The sequence below is a fragment of the Balaenoptera acutorostrata genome, chromosome 4 (assembly GCF_949987535.1).
Source record: "Balaenoptera acutorostrata chromosome 4, mBalAcu1.1, whole genome shotgun sequence".
Classification (NCBI taxonomy): domain Eukaryota; kingdom Metazoa; phylum Chordata; class Mammalia; order Artiodactyla; family Balaenopteridae; genus Balaenoptera; species Balaenoptera acutorostrata.
The window spans coordinates 63,241,598-63,259,524 of record NC_080067.1 but is presented as its reverse complement, the minus strand read 5'-3'; the positions used below and the strand labels follow the sequence as shown (position 1 = coordinate 63,259,524).

At 35.6% G+C, this 17,927-nt stretch overlaps 1 protein-coding gene across 2 annotated transcripts in view; it reads left to right on the top strand.

The window, feature by feature from the left end:
• Positions 1-17,927, top strand: part of GNB4 (G protein subunit beta 4) — a 70,186-nt gene that overhangs the window by 46,681 nt on the left and 5,578 nt on the right. For both annotated transcript variants that reach the window (XM_057544980.1, XM_007195384.2), the window contains 7 exons: positions 3,757-3,795; positions 4,520-4,626; positions 7,189-7,252; positions 8,691-8,853; positions 9,914-9,980; positions 10,085-10,286; positions 15,021-15,237. In XM_057544980.1, coding sequence (XP_057400963.1) covers positions 3,757-3,795; positions 4,520-4,626; positions 7,189-7,252; positions 8,691-8,853; positions 9,914-9,980; positions 10,085-10,286; positions 15,021-15,237 — 859 coding nt within the window. The remainder of the gene's footprint in view (positions 1-3,756; positions 3,796-4,519; positions 4,627-7,188; positions 7,253-8,690; positions 8,854-9,913; positions 9,981-10,084; positions 10,287-15,020; positions 15,238-17,927) is intronic.

Sequence of the window (17,927 nt, the reverse complement as noted above, 5' to 3'; positions counted from 1 at the left end):
GACTTGTGACACAGAGATCAGACTTGTGGTTGCCAAGGGGGAGGGGGGAGGGAGAGGGATGGGCTGGGAATTTGGAGTTGGTAGGTGCAAACTATTACATTTAGAATGGTTAAACGACAAGGTCCTATTGTATAGCACAGGGAACTACATCCAGTCTCCTGGGATAAACCAAAATGGAAAAGAATATTAAAAAAAAAAAGTATATATGTGTAAAACTGAGTCAACTTGGCTGTACAGCAGAGATTGGCACAACATTGTAAATCAACTCTACTTTGATTTTAAAAAATAAAAAAAAATAAAGTCTACTTTGTTTGATGTGAGTATTGGTACTCCAGCTTTCTTTTGATTTCTATTTGCATGGAATACCTTTTTACGTCCCCTCACTTTCAGTCTGTATGTGTCCCTAGATCTGAAGTGGGTCTCTTGTAGACAGCATATGTACAGGTCTTGTTTTTGCATCCATTCAGCCACTCTGTGTCTTTTGGTTGGAGCATTTAATCCATTTACATTTAAGGTAATTATCAATATGTTTTTCTTATTGCCATTTTGTTAATTGTTTAGGATTTGTTTTGGTAGGTCTTTTTTCTTCCCCCTTTGTTCTCCTGTGATTTGATGACTATCTTTAGTCTTGTGTTTGGATTGCTTTTTCTTTTTTTGTGTGTGTATCTATCGTAGATTTTCAGTTTGCGGTTATCATGAGGTTTTGATATAGCAGTCTATATATATGCAAGATTGTTTTGATTTGCTGGTCTTTTAATTTCAAATACATTTCAAATATCCTGCATGTGCATTCTCCTCATGATTGCTGGTTTTGATATCATATTTGTTTGGGGATGATTTTCTACCTTTACTCTATGTTTGCCTTTACTGGTGAGCATTCCTTTTTGTAATTTTCTTGTTTCTAGTTGTGGCCTTTTCTTTTCTATCTAGAGATGTTCCTTTAACATTTGTTGTAAAACTGGTTTGGTGGTGTTGAATTCTCTTAGCTTTTGCTTATCTGTAACGCTTTTGATTTCTCCACCAAATCTGAACGAGAGCCTTGCTGGGTAGTCAGTCTTCTTGCTTGTAGGTTTTTCCCTTTCATCACTTTAAATATATTGTGCCACTTCCTTCTGGCCTGCGGAGTTTCTGCTGAAAAATCAGCTCACGACCATATGGGGATTCCTTTGTTTGTTGTCTGTTGCTTTTCCCTTGTTGCTTTTAATATTTTCTCTTTGTCTTTAATTTTTATCAGTTTAATTAATATGTATCTTGGCGTGTTCCTCCTTGGGTTTATCCTGTATGGGACTCTCCGTGCCTTTCACTCTCTTCTCCTTCTGGGACTCCTATAATGCAAATGTTGGTGCATTTAATGTTGTCCCAGAGGTCTCTTGGACTGTCCTCATTTCTTTTCATTCTTTTTTTCCTTTGTTCTGTTTTGCAGCAGTGATTTCCACCAATCTGTCTTCCAGCTCACTTATTCGTTCTTCTGCTTCATTTATTCTGCTATTGATTCCTTTTAGTGTATTGTTCACTTCAGTTATTGTATTGTTCATCTCTCTTTGTTCTTTAAATCTTCTAGCTCTTTTTAAACATTTCTTGTATCTTCTCGGTCTGTGCCTCTATTCTTTTTCCAAGATCTTGGATCATCTTTACTATCATTTCTCTGAATTCTTTTTCAAGCAGATTGTCCATCTCCACTTCACTTAGTTGTTCTTCTTGGGTTTTATCTTGTTCCTTTGTCTGGAACATATTTCTCTGCTGTCTTATTTTGTCTAACTTTCTTTTCGTTTTGTTGATGGTTTCCTTTGCTGTGCAAAGATTTTAAGTTTAATTAGATTCCATTTGTTTATTTTTGCTTTTATTTCCTTTGCTTTAGGAGACATAGCCAAAAAAAATATTGGTACGATTTATGTAAAAGAGTGTTCTGCCTATGTTTTCTTATAAGAGTTTTATGGTTTCTGGTCTTACATTTAGGTCTTTAATCCATTTTGAGTTTATTTTTGTATATGGTATTAGAGAATGTTCTAATTTCATTCTTTTACATGTAGCTGTCCAGTTTTCAAGTACTATGTATTTTTTAAAATATTTCTGAAATGACTTGGGTTATACTGTAAATACTCTTCCCATCACCTCAATTTCTAGTTGCCAGAACAAATAGAAGGGAACTCAGAACTCTTGCTTTTTGGTGAAGCTTATTAACAAATATAACTCTGAATACGATGGGCTTATTAAATCAGTCTAGTTCAGTTTATTTGGGGGATGCAATTAAAAATCTTTTAACCATAAACCAAAAGTATATTTGTGCAATAGAATAGAATTGTGTGTCTATATATAAAGCCATATATCTATGGCCAATTGATTTTTTAGCAAGGGTAACAAGACAATTCAATAGGGAAAGAATAGTCTTTTCAACAAATATTGCTGGGACAGCTAGATATCCACATGTAAAAGAATGAGTTTGGACTCCTACCTCATACCATATATAAGGATTAACTCAAAATGGCACCTAAATATAACAGCTGAAAGTGTAGAATTTTTAGAAGTAAACCTAGTTGTTAATCTTTGTGACCTTGAATTAGGCAACAGTTTAATATGACACTAAAGCACAAGCAAGAAAGAAAAAAATAGATAGACAAATTGGTCTTCATCAAAACTATAAAAACTTGTGTGTCAGAGGAAACTATCAAGAAAATGAAAACTCAACCTACAGAATGGGAGAAAATATTTACAAATCATAATCTGATAAGGGTCTAGTATCCAGAATATATAAAGATCTCCTATAAGTCAACAATAAACAAATAACCCAATTTAAAAATGAGCAAAGAAGTTGATAGACATTTCTCCAAAGAAGATATACAAATGGCTAATAAGTGCATGTAAAGACACGCCACATGAAAAGATGCTTAGCATCACTAATCATTAGGGAAATGTAAATCAAAACCACAATAAGATGCCACTTGACATCCACTAAGTGGCTGTAATAATTTTTTTTGAAAAGAAGAAGAAGAATAAAAAGACAAGAATAGTGTTGGAAGAAATTGGAACCCTCATACATTCCTTGTGGGTATGTAAAATGGTGCAGCTACTGTGAAAAACCATTTGACAGTTTCTTAAAATGTTAAACATAGTTACCTTATCACCCACCAATTCCACTTTTAGGTATATACCCAGGAGAATTGAAAACGTATGTTCAAAGCATCATTAATCGTAAAACCAAAAAGTAGAAACAGCATAAATGTCCATCAAATTACTTAATGGATAAACCAAATGTCATTTATACAGTGGAATATTACTCAGCCATAAAAAGAAATGAAATACTGACACATGCTACAACTGAATGAACCTTGAAAACATTACACTAAGTGAAAGAAGCCAGACACAAAAAAGGTCATATATTGTACGATTCCATTTGTATGCAATGTCCAGAATGAGCGATCCACTGGAAAGTAAATTAGTGATCACCTGGGGATGGGGGAGGAGGGAATTGGAAGGTATAGGGTTTCTTTTTTTGGAGTGATGGAAATGTTCTGGAATTAGGTAATGGTGATGGTTGCACAGCATTGTAAATATGCTAAGCAACACAACTGCACACCTTAAAATGATTACAATAGTTAATTTTATGTTATGTGAATTTTATCTCATTAAACCTTTTAAAAATATTGTGTGGTACAGTAAGAAGTATATTTCAAATCTATATTTCCAATGAAACTAGTATTTTAAATCATATCTAGGGATTTCCATATCTAAATGTATAATCATCTTTCTTTACTTCAGGATGCTAGAAAAGCATGTAATGATGCCACGCTTGTTCAGGTAAAGTTTTTATTTTTCCTCAATTCATTTTATTAATTCACATGAAACTGCTTGATACTGATGCAAATGATGTTCAGATTCTCTTTATTAGTATTTAATTGAAAGAAAAATGAGATCTCTATTTTAAAACACTTTGTAATTTGTCAGATGCTGGTAGAAGTGCTTTTTAAAGCATACCTGTTAAAATGGAAGTCTGCGAAAAAATACAATAAAAATATGTAGATTCATATAGTATATGTTTCTTTTTAGGTAGCTTCTGATTCTTTTGATATGCCCTGGTTAAGATTTTTTTTTCTTATATAAACTATTAGGAAGGTTTCATTAGTTTAATTAATATTGATCATTTTTATTAAGGAGATATTTTATGTGCTGTTTAAATATAAAATTGGCTTTCTTTAGATAAAATTAGAAATGTTTTACTATTTGATCATCTACTATTAGATTTTTATTTGTGGCTGGTTTTTTTACTAAGGTTGGAAGGTATGTCTGTTCTTTTTACTTAATAGTCTACAGAAGATGTTCTCACTGGAAGGTGTGCAAATAAATCATACTTTTTCTTGAACAGCATATTAATCCTATAATGATTCTAGGAATTGTTTATATTAAAATACCTTCAATAGCTATAAATTTGTTTTATGTCTGCTTTTTTGCCTATTAATTGTTTCTACTTTATTTTCTGAGCTATGTCTAAGGTAAAGAATGACATTCTCGTCACTTCCTATAGATCACATCAAATATGGATTCCGTGGGTCGAATACAAATGCGAACAAGACGTACACTGAGGGGTCACCTAGCTAAAATCTATGCTATGCACTGGGGATATGATTCGAGGTTTGTACCTGCCATTTTCAGACTGTGTGCAGAATTATTTTTGTTGAGTCATCATTTCATTTTCTTTTTAGAAACAACCTATATCTATGAAGTATTTGCAGAAAATCCATCTAATATGAACTCTTTGCTTTTAATAAAAATATTCATTGACACTTTAAAAGTTTAGAAACCTTTAATATGGAAAACAAATTTACCTCTCAGAAATATCCTTTATCAAATGATTTAGGAAAAGTGTTTAGGATTTCTTTTCTTTGCAGTGGGGTATTATACTTTGTTTTTTTTTTTTAACATGCCAAGGCAGTTTTATTGTGTATTAACATTGAAATTTCAGTTAATAAGGAAATATTTGTTGCATATTGCTATGTACAAGTTACCAGATATTGCTGTAATTATTTATTACCTAAATTCACAAAGGATGGAATTACATAAAACAATGACATTTTTGTTGACTACATCTTTTATTCCCCTAACCTCATCATACAAGTGTGTGTGTATTGAACACAAACACACACACACACACACACACATACACACAGCCGCCATCTGGATTGCAGTTGGATGGTTGGTCATGATGATTTACTTTGTTCATAGGGTTATAGTGTGGTCTGTGCTTTTTCCAGAGTATCTGGCAATAGTGCAGAGTATCTGGCACTGCTTCCATAGTGGTTGACTTGTTCCTTTGATTTGGTTCATCTAATTGGGAAAAAGTCTTAACTAAAAAATTATTTTTTAATAGAAGTTGCATATTTTTTCTCTTCTTCCAGGAGAACCTAAAAATGTTGCTACGTGTTGCTAATGCCTGGCACATCTTGATGTAAATAAGATCCTTGAATACAGTAATATAGAACTTGTGCCTCTTAGGAGGGAATAAATAAAATTATATAATTGGCAACTGACATAAAGCTAGGCCAAATGTTCTATTCTTTTTCTTAAAGAAGTAATCTATCCATTGAGATAGCAAATGTGTAACTCGAAATACAATCACTTGAAACAATGTTAATGGTTCTTACTTTCTTATAGTTTTCTCAAGACTATTAATCTTAATAGAGAACCAAAAGTGTCAACAGAACCTATCTCACATTGTCTTTCTACCCATTCTGATTATCAACTTGTAACTTAGTGTCCTTCTCAACTCAATGCTGATGATGCCAACTGATTTTTGAAGAACTTTAGGTTCCATCCCATACCCTGTGGTTAGAGCTTCCCTTTCATAAAACTTACAGTAATTACTACGTAAGAACCTGATGTTATTTACCTACAGTGAAGGGTGATAGGGACAGGAGGGTGATTCTTTTTTTTTTTTTTTTTTTTTTTTTATTAATTTATTTATTTTTGGCTGTGCTGGGTCTTCGGTTCGTGCGAGGGCTTTCTCTAGTTGCGGCAAGTGGGGGCCACTCTTCATCGCGGTGCGGGGACCGCTCTTCATCGCGGTGCGCGGGCCTTTCACTATCACGGCCCCTCCCGTTGCGGGGCACAGGCTCCAGACGCGCAGGCTCAGCAGCTGTGGCTCACGGGCCCAGCCGCTCCGTGGCATGTGGGATCTTCCCAGACCAGGGCTCGAACCCGTGTCTCCTGCATTAGCAGGCAGATTCTCAACCACTGCGCCACCAGGGAAGCCCAGGAGGGTGATTCTTTTCACTGTATATCTATCCTTTTGTAGTTTTTGAATTTTATACCGTAGTGAAAAATAAAATTCCAAAACAAAACAAAAAATTCAGTGGCAGGCAACTTAGTCAAGAGTTCATATATTTAGCCTGGCAAACAGAGCTTTCTGTAGTTTAAGCCCAGTCTACTTTTCTAAACTGTTTTTCCCATTTCTTACAAACTCTGTGTAACTGGGAAATTCACAATTCCTGAAACACCTGTTGTATTTTTCCACCTCTTGCCATGGAACATACCCTCCTCATAGAACACAGACTTCTCTATCTTTAGCTTTCGAAATTCCATTTTTTCAAGACTTGTTTTCTTTTGCGAGACTACTTGAGTAACCCAGTTAGCACTTATTTGTCCCTCATTTGTTTTCCTGTGGCCTTTATTTTATACCACTCCTCTGACTATTTTCATTTACCTAATTTATTTTATTAAATGTCTTATCTCCACCAGATGATGGAGGGCCCCAGGGTAGGCGGTATAGCCTGTATTGTACCCATAACACTGCCTTGCATTCACAGGCTCTCAATTGATATTTTTAGATTGAATGAAACATGGTTCTTAGGCTTATATGCACTCTACTGTCATTATATTTAAGTCAGTACATACTAAACCAGTCGGCTAATAGCTACCAGAATCTTGAATAAGAACTAGAATGTTATTACCATGAAAAAGTTGAATTATAACCAGAGACATTTTTAGTAAAATGTCTAAAAAAATTTAATGTTGAAATTTTTTGGCATGCAGAATAGATTTCTTTTAAAATTGTGAGAATATTTTCTGGTATCAAGTTTTTAATTCGAAAAATTATTTTTGTCTTTTCTGAACTGTTCTACATTAATGCAATGCATAACTAATTTAAACTACTTTTTTCCTCTAAGTGTCACGTTATTTTTGTGTTTGTTCCTCTAGGCTACTAGTCAGTGCTTCCCAAGATGGAAAATTAATTATTTGGGATAGCTATACAACAAATAAGGTAGAGTTTCTTAATCATCCTCTTACATAACCTTTTATTTGGTTTGATGTCCACCAGTTCTTTCCTTTATTCTATTACTTCAAGCTTTAATTTCTTTCCAGGATAAATTTACTCCGTTAATTTTAACTCAGATTCTTTCTTTAGACCTAGTGTTTGCTTTTAATATTTAGCCTTTTTTTTTTTTATTCCCAATGACAGCTACAGGAATATAGTTCAGTGTGTCTTATTTGAGTCCCATATTTCATACTTGAATATTAGAAGACAGTGTGCATCAGTTCTACATATAAATGATTTTTTTAAAAGGTCCCATTTCCTAATGTGACAGCGACCCTGCAATTTTTATTTTTAGTTGTGGATAAGCTAGAATGTTTTCTTTGGTCCACACTAGGCATTGATTTGTGTTTCTGGACTGCTCAGAAGTTACAGTAGATTGGAGGCAAATTACAACTTGTTTAGATCCCTTGGTGGTAAAAGCCAGTGGGTCCTCTTAATGTGTCCACTGGAAGGAACCCCTGACATAGAGGTGTTGAGTGGTCGTGAAGAAGCTCCAGGAAAATGCTCACAAGTCAAATACTTCTAGATTCTGTGTGCACTTACACCACTGTTTCTAGTAAAGATTTAGAAGTACTATTTTGTGAAATAAACAGTAACTTCAGCCTGGTTGAGAATTTAAAGCTAGCTAAGACACATTTGTAATATAATAGTTTTTCTGTATCAATCAGAATTGAGTGTGTCTTTCAACTATATTTTCCTAAAACAGAAAAATATTCTTTTAGGTTAAGTGAGAGCATAGTAATCCCACAATGTGTTGATTCTGTGTATGGGCCACTTAGCCTTTATGTTCCCATTCACATTAAACTTTGCTACCTGACCTGCAAATGCTTGGTGTTGGGTAATAAGGCATCATACAGTGGTATGAGTAGATCAGTGCAAACTATTACCATTGTTTGAATTTGAGCCCAGAATATGTGTTATTAGAAGGTCGTAGTTCTTTGTGGAAGAACCATTCTGTTCAACTCCAGTACTTATATTATTCAGTGTTATGTTAGAGGAAATTCATCTTTTGAGCACTAATGCAAAACCAAAAAATTTTATTAAGTTCTTTAACATTTACACTTACTATTTCAAATGGCTCTGTTAGTGTTGAAATGTCCTATATGTTCTTGTTCTTCTTAAAAGAATACGTTCTGAAAAGAGCACTTCAATCCAAATGATTTGATAATAATAATACAGAAAATATAACAGGCATTTCAGTGTGCATTAGCATTTTATTTTTTATTGTTCACTTTCTCAAACCAGTTCATTCTTTATTTTACTTGGCCTGTTTTTTAAGTACATTTAAATTGCAGTAATATTTGCTTCACTGTAAATAGGTTTGAAAAATTACTGACTGTTTTTGTGCTCTTGACTTAGTTTTTGTGCTGTATTTATCCTACAGATGCATGCTATTCCTTTGAGGTCCTCCTGGGTGATGACCTGTGCTTATGCTCCCTCTGGTAATTATGTTGCTTGTGGAGGACTGGACAACATCTGCTCTATATATAACCTGAAAACCAGAGAGGGAAATGTGAGAGTGAGCCGAGAGTTACCGGGTCACACGGGTGAGCCTCACTGCATATTGTCCTTTTCTCCTAAACCTGATTCCTCCTGAAGAATGCGCTGATCAAGGAGAAGGAGTGACAAAGTGGAATCAGCTGGCCAAAGGATGCATATTAATCAAGTGAGAGTAGAAATTACCATGAATCTGGGAAACACTGACTTTTTATAATTATACAAATGATACGACCATACTTCTATTTTTCTTTCAAAAATAGTATTGTTTTTAATATTGTACATCAATTATACATCAGTGAAAAAGAAAGAAAATAAATAACTCCAAAAAATAGTATTGTTTTTGTAAAAATTATAAATTTATTGCAAAAAATTCGAACAATAATGAAAAATACAAAAAGAAGCAAATATAATTTTCTGTATTCTCTGCAAACCTATAACAATTATGGGATTTTGGTGCTTAATTATGTAATTGAAAGTGTGTATCAAGATACATTTATGAAGTATTTTTCTCTATGTGATAGTGCATTGCTTTATTTGCCAATGTGCACACCGTAGTTCAGTAATATAGTATTTGGTTAGCAGTGTTAATTAGGAATTTATCGCCACTCACCAGGTTTCAGCCTCTCTGGATTCTTGGAAGTACTGTTTGGCTGTGCTTTTTACACAATCTCAATAATGGTATTATTCCTGCAGTTTCCATATTTTGAAGCACAGGTGAATTCTGAGCATTTGAGTGCCACCTTTCCTTCACTGAGGTTTTTAAAGTATTTCTCCAAGGTACTTAACCTAGTCTGCTATAGATTATAATAGATATTTGTATTAAGGATATCTTTCTCTTAGGTAATTGTAGTAGGTGGAAAGGACTGTGTCTTTTACTCAAGTTTGTAACTTTCAGAGTCATCAACACAGCAAATACCTAAGAGAGTTTGTTGATAAAATTCAGTTGCAGGCAGCATAGAGTTGGAAGTAATTAAAAGTAGAACTATAGATTATACTAACAAACACTTGTTGCCCAGGTATCATATTTTTTAAAATATATATTGCTATTTCATATGGTAATTGAATTAATCAGTGATAACCTAACATTTGTTACTCTCTATGCTGTAGGCTACTTGTCCTGCTGTCGTTTTTTAGATGACAGCCAAATTGTTACAAGTTCAGGAGATACAACTTGGTAAGTTTATTCCAGAAGATTACTGATTTTGAGGTTGAGGGTGGTAGTAGGAACTAATGTAAGAAGAGAGAACAGTCATTAATTATTTCTATTTTTAATTATAGTGCTTTATGGGACATCGAAACTGCCCAGCAGACCACTACATTCACTGGGCATTCTGGAGATGTGATGAGTCTTTCTCTGAGTCCTGACATGAGGACTTTTGTTTCTGGTGCTTGTGATGCCTCTTCAAAATTATGGGATATTCGAGATGGAATGTGTAGACAGTCTTTCACTGGCCATGTGTCGGATATTAATGCTGTCAGTGTAAGTGAAGAGCATTTCTAAGGAAAATTTATTGTGCATATAAATTGTTGAACTCTATAGTATGATTTTAACAACACATTCCCTTCAAGGATTCTTATAAATAGTATGCTTTTATAACATTTAACCCCCAAATAACAAGGGTTTGATTTTTAAAAATGGAAAGGTTTTAATCCATAGGCCTAAGTCCTTATTTGCAGGTAAACAGGAATAAGTTGGGGTTTTTTTCCCAGATTTAGAGGGATAGATCATCTTGAGCAAACAAGCAGATCATGAGTATCAACAGTGTGTTCAGAGGAGAACAAAGTCCCATATCTCTGGGGTCAAGGGAACAACCCAAAGAGAGACAGTCAGGAAGACAGAGGCAGCTGTTTAGTATAGAGAGAATAGCTTTTGAAGTCAGCAAATCTGGATCTTAGTTCTGCTGGGAACCAGCTGTTTGAGATCAGGTGGGCTACTTAACCTCTGTGAGCTACACATTCCTCAGTAGGAATAATGCTACCTACATTAAAGAATAATGTGAAGACTAAATGAAACTATAGATTGGATGCTCAATAAATGGTATAAATTATTTATAATCTCCTTCATATTGGGGAAAAAAACCCTAAAACAGGTATCCACAAATAGATTAAGCCAGACAATAAGTACTTAGTATATACGAGAATGAACTAGTCATATGTCTTTATAAATTAAAACTAAAATGGCATTTTGAACGAAAATCAAAATGATTTATCAAACAGTCAGAATTGAGAGGAGGGATATTAAGAGGAGGTGGGATACCGCTTGACTTAGATAAATGGTCCTATGCGGATCAGATGCCAAAATGTATAGATATGACTAGAATTTCCTAAAGTACTGTAATTGCAAGTGTTTATGGGTATAAGATACACTCTAATTTTGCAAGAAGATATTTTTTGGGAAAAACTGGTTTTTATTTATCATGTGCATATTGAAAGTCAATTTTATATAATCTTTAGAGAATATCAGAGAAAGTAAAGGCTGTTACCCCCACCCCATATTAGGCCAACCTGGTTTGAAGACTAGAATTTTGGAGCAGGCAAACACAATCCTCTCCATCTCTCATCCCACCACCTTTATCAAATTGATGAGCTTCTCTTCTGTTCCTAGTTTGCTACAGATTTATCAGGAATGAGTGTTGAAGTTTATCAGATGTCTTCTCTTCATCTATTGAGATGATCATGTGGTTTTTCTTTTTCAGTCTGTTAAATGGTGAATTTATGTGGATTAGTTTTCAAATATTAACCCAACCCTACATTTCTAGGACAAACCTCACTGGGTTATAATGCGTAATCCTTTTTAGTTACTAGTGGATTTGATTTGTTAAAATTTTAAATTTTGCATCCATATTGATAAGTTATTATATGATTTTTCATTTCTTGAAATGTTTTTTTCTCATTTTGAAAGGGTTCCCTTTTCTCCACATCCTCTTCAGCATTTATCGTTTGTAGATTTTTTGATGATGGCCATTGTGACCAGTGTGAGATGATACCTCATTGTAGTTTTGATTTGCATTTCTCTGATAATTAGTGATGTTGAGTCATCTGTATGTCTTCTTTGGAGAAATGTCTATTTAGATCTTCTGCCCATTTTTTGATTGGGTTCTTTGTTTTTTTGATATTGAACTGCATGAGCTGTTTGTGTGTTTTGGAGATTAATCCCTTGTCAGTCGCATCATTTGTAGATATTTTATGCCATTCTGTAGGTTGTCTTTTTGTTTTGTTAATATTTATTTATTTTCTTTATTTTTTTGGCTGCGTTGGGTCTTAGTTGCGGCATGCAGGATCTTTCATTGCGGTGCAGGCTCTTTGTTGTGGTGCATGGGCTTCTCTCTAGTTGTGGCATGTGGATTTTCTCTCTCTGGTTGTGGCACATGGGCTCCAGGGCACATGGGCTCTGTAGTTGCGGTACGTGGGCTCTCTCATCGAGGTGCACGAGCTCAGTAGTTGTGGTGCATGGGCTTAGTTGCCCTGCGGCATGTGGAATCTTAGTTCCCTGACCAGGAATTGAACCCACGTCCCCTGCATTGGAAGGCGGATTCTTTACCACTGGACCACCAGGGAAGTCCCTGTCTTTTTGTTTTGTTTATGGTTTCCTTTGCTGTGCAAAAGCTTTTAAATTTGATTAGGTCTCATTTGTTTATTTTTGTTTTTATTTCCATTACTCTAGGAAAGGATCCAAAAAGATATTGCTGCAATTTATATCAAAGGGTGTTCTGCCTATGTTTTCCTCTAAGAGTTTTACAGTATCCAGTCTTATGCTTAGATCTTTAATCCATTTTGAGTTTATTTTTGTGTGTAGTGTTAGAGAATGTTCTACTCTCATGCTTTTCCATGTAGCTGTCCAGTTTTCCCAGCACCACTTATTGAAGAGACTGTCGTTTCTCCATTGTATCTTCTTGCTTCTTTTGTTGTAGATTAATTGACCATAAGTGTGTGGGTTTATTTCTGGGCTTTCTATCCTGTTCCATTGATTTGTATGTTTGTTTTTGTGCCAGTAACATACTGTTTTGATTACTGTAGCTTTGTAGTATACTCTGAAGTCAGGGAGCCTGATTCCTCCAGCTTTGTTTTTCTTTCTCAAGATTGCTTTGGCTCTTCAGGGTCTTTTGTGTTTCCATACAAATTTAAAATTTTTTTGTTCTAGTTCTGTGAAAAAATGCCCTTGGTAGTTTGATAGGAATTGCATTGAATCTGTAGATTGCCTTGGGTAGTATACTCATTTTGACAATATTGATTCTTCCAATTCAAGAACATGGTATAAGATTTCCTTTTTTTATGGCTAATATTCCATTGTGTGTATGTATGTGTGTGTGTATGTGTATATCTCACATCTTCTTTATCCATTCTTCTATCGATGGACACTGAGGTTGCTTCCAGATCTTGGCTATTCTAAACAATGCTGCAGTGAACAGGGTGCATGTATATCTTTTCCAATTAGTGTTTTTGTTTTCTTGAGGTAAATACACAGAAGTGAAATTGCTGGATCATATGGTAGTTCTATTTTTAATTTTTTGAGGAACCTACATACTGTTTTCCATAGTGGCTACACCAGTTTACATTCCCACCAACAACACATGAGGGATATTTTCTCCACATCCTTGCCAACACTTGTTATTTGTTGTCTTTTTGATAATAACCATTTTGACAGGTGTGAGGTGCTGTCTCATTGTGGTTTTTATTTGCATTTCCTTGATGATTAGTGATGTTGAGCATCTTTTCGTGTGTCTATTTGCCATTTGTATGTCTTCTTTGGAAAAATGTCTATTCAGTTCCTCTGCTCATATTTTAATTGGGTTGTTTGTTTTTTTGATATTGACTTTTGTGAATTCTTTGTATGTTTTGGATATATTGTTTGCAAATATCTTCTCCCATTCAGTAGGCTGCCTTTTCCTTTTGTCAGTAGTTTTCTTCACTGTGCAAAAGCTTTTTCTAGTTTGATGTAGTCCCATTTGTTTATTTTTGCTTTTGTTTTCCTTGCCTGAGGAGACAGATCCAAAAAAATACTGCTAAGACCAGTGTCAAAGAGCGTACTGCCTGGGAACTACCCAGTGGTCTGGTGGTTAGGACTTTGTGCTTTCACTGCTGAGGGGGACCTGGGTTTGATCCCTGGTCAGGGAACTAAGATCCCACAAGCTGCGCAATGCAGCCAAAAAAGAAAAGAAAAGAAAAGAAAAAAGCATACTGCCTGTATTTTCTTCTGGGAGTTTTATGATTTCAGGTCTTACATGTAAGTATTTAATCCATTTTGAGTTTATTTTTATATATGGTGTGAGAAAGTCATCCAGTTCGATGCTTTTGCATCCAGCTGACCAGTTTTCCCAACACCATTTATTGAAGAGGCTGCCTTTTCCTCATTTTATATTCTTGCCTCCTTTGTTGTTGACTGTGTGTGCATGGGTTTATTTCTGGGCTTTCTATTCTGTTCCATTGATCTATGTGTCTGTTTTAGTGTCAGTAACATACTGTTTTGATTACTATAGTTTTGTAGTAGTTTGAAATCAGGGAGAGTGATACCTCCAAAAAATGGCTTTATATTTTTAAAAAAGTAAACAATATTAGAAGGCAAATGACAAACTATAAAATATTTGCCACAAAGAAAACAAATTTATATTCTTCATTTTATTCCTACACATCAGCAAGTACTAACAGAGTAATACAGATGACCAATAGATATATGAAGTGATTTCCTCTTTGTAAAAAGTGTTGAGTAGTGCCACAGTATCTGAGAAAGGGGATTCACAAACTAATAATGCATAGTTTTCTTTACTACTAGCTTAACTTTATAACCTAGCCTAACTGGGTGAGTTTTGTTCTCTTTTATAAAATGTTTCCTATTTATTTCTCATAATGAGATTATTAGAACATTTAAGAGTATACATACATATATAAATTCTATAAATAGTAATATTTGATTTAAACGTTTTAGTAAGACATATGGAGGACCAGAGCCAGGATGTTTTGAGTACTTGCTTTGTGCTGAACAGTGGGATATGGGTACTTTGCATGTGTTATTTCATTCAGCCCTAACCAACACACTAAATTCTGAAACTAAGACTCAAGTGTTTAAGAATCTTTAGTGCCTAACATCATTCACCTGGTACGAAGCCAAGTTGGAATTTGAATCTAGGTCTGTCTTACCCCAGAGTCTATTATTACACTGCCTCACATAATTTTTGTGTACTTCTACAGAATAAATGTTTGTTGCTTTTCTTTCTAGTTTTTCCCAAATGGATATGCCTTTGCCACTGGCTCTGATGATGCTACTTGCCGGCTCTTTGACCTTCGTGCAGACCAAGAGTTATTATTGTATTCTCATGACAATATCATCTGTGGGATCACTTCCGTAGCCTTCTCAAAAAGTGGGCGTCTCCTGTTGGCTGGGTATGATGACTTCAATTGTAACGTATGGGACACACTAAAAGGAGATCGTGCAGGTTAGTGATTAAGTACACATTAGGTTTTGATTTTGTCAGGAAATGTGAAAAGGTTCCCATCGGTTGTTTCTGGGGCCCCCATGGACACCCTGGGGAATGGCAACGTGGCAGTTCTCATTCATGGTCATTGTTGATCTTTGAGTGCAGTTACAGTCCGTAAACCATATTTATGTTTCTGTTTTCTGAAGAGTAATATCTGATTCTATATTTTCTTGTTTGGTAAGTTTTGACATAAAGATGAATAGTGAATATAATTTAGTATGGTCTTTTCCAAATTACAGTTCTCTTATAACCTGACAGGAAACATGGATCTTCTTTTTGGCTCAGATCTTGTATGGGACAGGACATGGAACCACTGTCTCCCCTTAACCCCATACTCTGTGTTCTTCCCTGCAGATTCCAGAATATTAGCATCAAGTCCTACTGGGGACTGTCATTAATAACAAATTACAGAGTGACTTAAAATTTTTTTAGAATCAAAATTATACTCAAGGAATCAAATAGGTCTACATGGCTTGTTACCAAAACACAGCAGTCCTCTGACCCCAGCCCATGTTCTCTGCTCCCAGTGGTAGCTACTTTTAAGTATTTACTTTTATGTCTTTAAAGAACATCCTGTATTGATTTTTTTTTTTTTTTTTTTTTTTACTTTTAAGCATTATCTGTTGAGGGTTTGGTTTCAACATCCCTCCTCCCACCACAGCTTCCATCTTCCAGTTTTTCCCATGTAGTGAATTTTGTTTAGAACATCAGTTAGTGTTTATTACACAATTATGAATTTTTAAACAGTACTTACTGCCAAGCAGTGAGGTATATGCTTTGACTTCTTTTGCTGTGCTGCTTTTGAATATTCTCTAGGGTCAAATTAAGTTTTTGGTTTACATTCTTAGTTTTGATGTACTTCTCACTAATTAATCTTCAAACTTTTTGCAAGTTTTGATATGTTTGGGAGTAGATCCATTTTCATCCCTCATTCTGGGCATTCAGTGGACCTTTTCAACCTGGAAACGTATACCCTGTAGTACTGGGAAGTTTAGGAGGCTTATTTAATTGGTTGGACTTTTTTCTCCATTATCATTCTGTTTATAGAACTCCCATTATTCTTTTATATATATATATATATATATATATATATATAACTTTATTTATTTATTTATTTGTTTGTTTGTTTATTTATGGCTGCACTGGGTCTTCGTTACTGCACACAGGCTTTCTCTAGTTGTGGCGAGCAGGGGCTACTCTTCGTTGCGGTGCGCAAGCTTCTCATTGCGGTATCTTCTCTTGTTGTGGAGCACAGGCTCTAGGCATGCGGGCTTCAGTAGTTGCAGCACGCAGGCTCAGTTGTTGTGGCTCACAGGCTCTAGAGTGCAGGCTCAGTAGTTGTGGCCCAAGGGCTTAGTTGCTCCGCGGCATGTGGGATCTTCCCGGACCAGGACTCGAACCCCTGTCCCCTGCATTGGCAGGTGGATTCTTAACCACTGCGCCACCAGGGAAGCCCAGAACTCCCATTATTCTGATGTTGGACTTCTTGGACTTTCTTATTAGTTTCTCTCATATTTTCCATCTGTCTTTTTTTGCTCCATGTTCTGGGAGAAATCCTTGCCTTTTCTTTCCATGAACCTTCTGTTAAACTTTGGTTTTCCATTTTTGCTACCATTTTTTTGAGAGTTTTTTTTTCAGGGCCCCCATTCTTTTTTTCATGAATAAAAGTCTTTTGTTTTTCTGGGGTCATTAATGAAAGCCTTTTTTGAAGTTTTCTTCTGTAAGCATAATCTTTTGTTTTCCAAGTTGCCTTTTTTTCCCCCTTCTTTCTTATTTTTTCAGTCTCCTATCTATTATATTTCCTTAAAACTCTGGTGATTCTTAGCCTCTTATTTATCCTTAAGAGTGAGGCACTAAAACTGTTTGAAAGCCCTCTGCCCATGGTTGGGGTGTACTGACTGTAGGCCTCACTGAACAGTGAATCTGGCCAGGCTTTCATTGGGGAACCTCTGATATATCTTATGGCCTTTTTTCCCTTGGGCCAGCTGTCTTCTCTGAGGTGGATTGTTCCACTTTTCTACCTGAAGTATATAAGCTGACTGACAGTTTGGGGGCTGATTTCCGGGAAAAAGCTGGGGTGCAAGACAATTAGCAAGTAAACTTACTTATTCCCCATTTTCAGCAGTTTCACCAATCTCAGCTGTGCCTGTTTTCTTCTAGTTAAGAGACCCTCTTTTACTCTCTCTGGCAAATAAGTCTCTAGTCTTATGTTCTAGTGCAGGATGATAAATCATCTGACTCTGCAGAGTGAAGAGACCTGGGGAGTCTGATTCCTGGACACTTTCTAATGCAGCCTCAGTTTACCCCATCTTTGCCCATGTCCGGTTCCAGAGATACCTGGTTCCACTAGTATCTGACCCTTTTGGAGGTTCTGCAGTTTGCTTTTGTTTCTTGGCTTATCAGACCATTTGCTTTGAACTTAGCATTTTGGGGTCCACTAACACACTTACCATCATACATCTCACAAAATTTTGCTGCCACTGCTTGCTCTCATATCCTTGCTGTCCTTGTGGGTTTATGTCCTTGCCCTTTTAAACACCTATACAGTTGTTGAGGCTTCTGAGGGAGTGGAGGCAATGTCAACATTACCAGGAATAATTTTCTACAACCTCTCTTGAGACTGCAGAAAAGTTCACGGGTTAGCATTT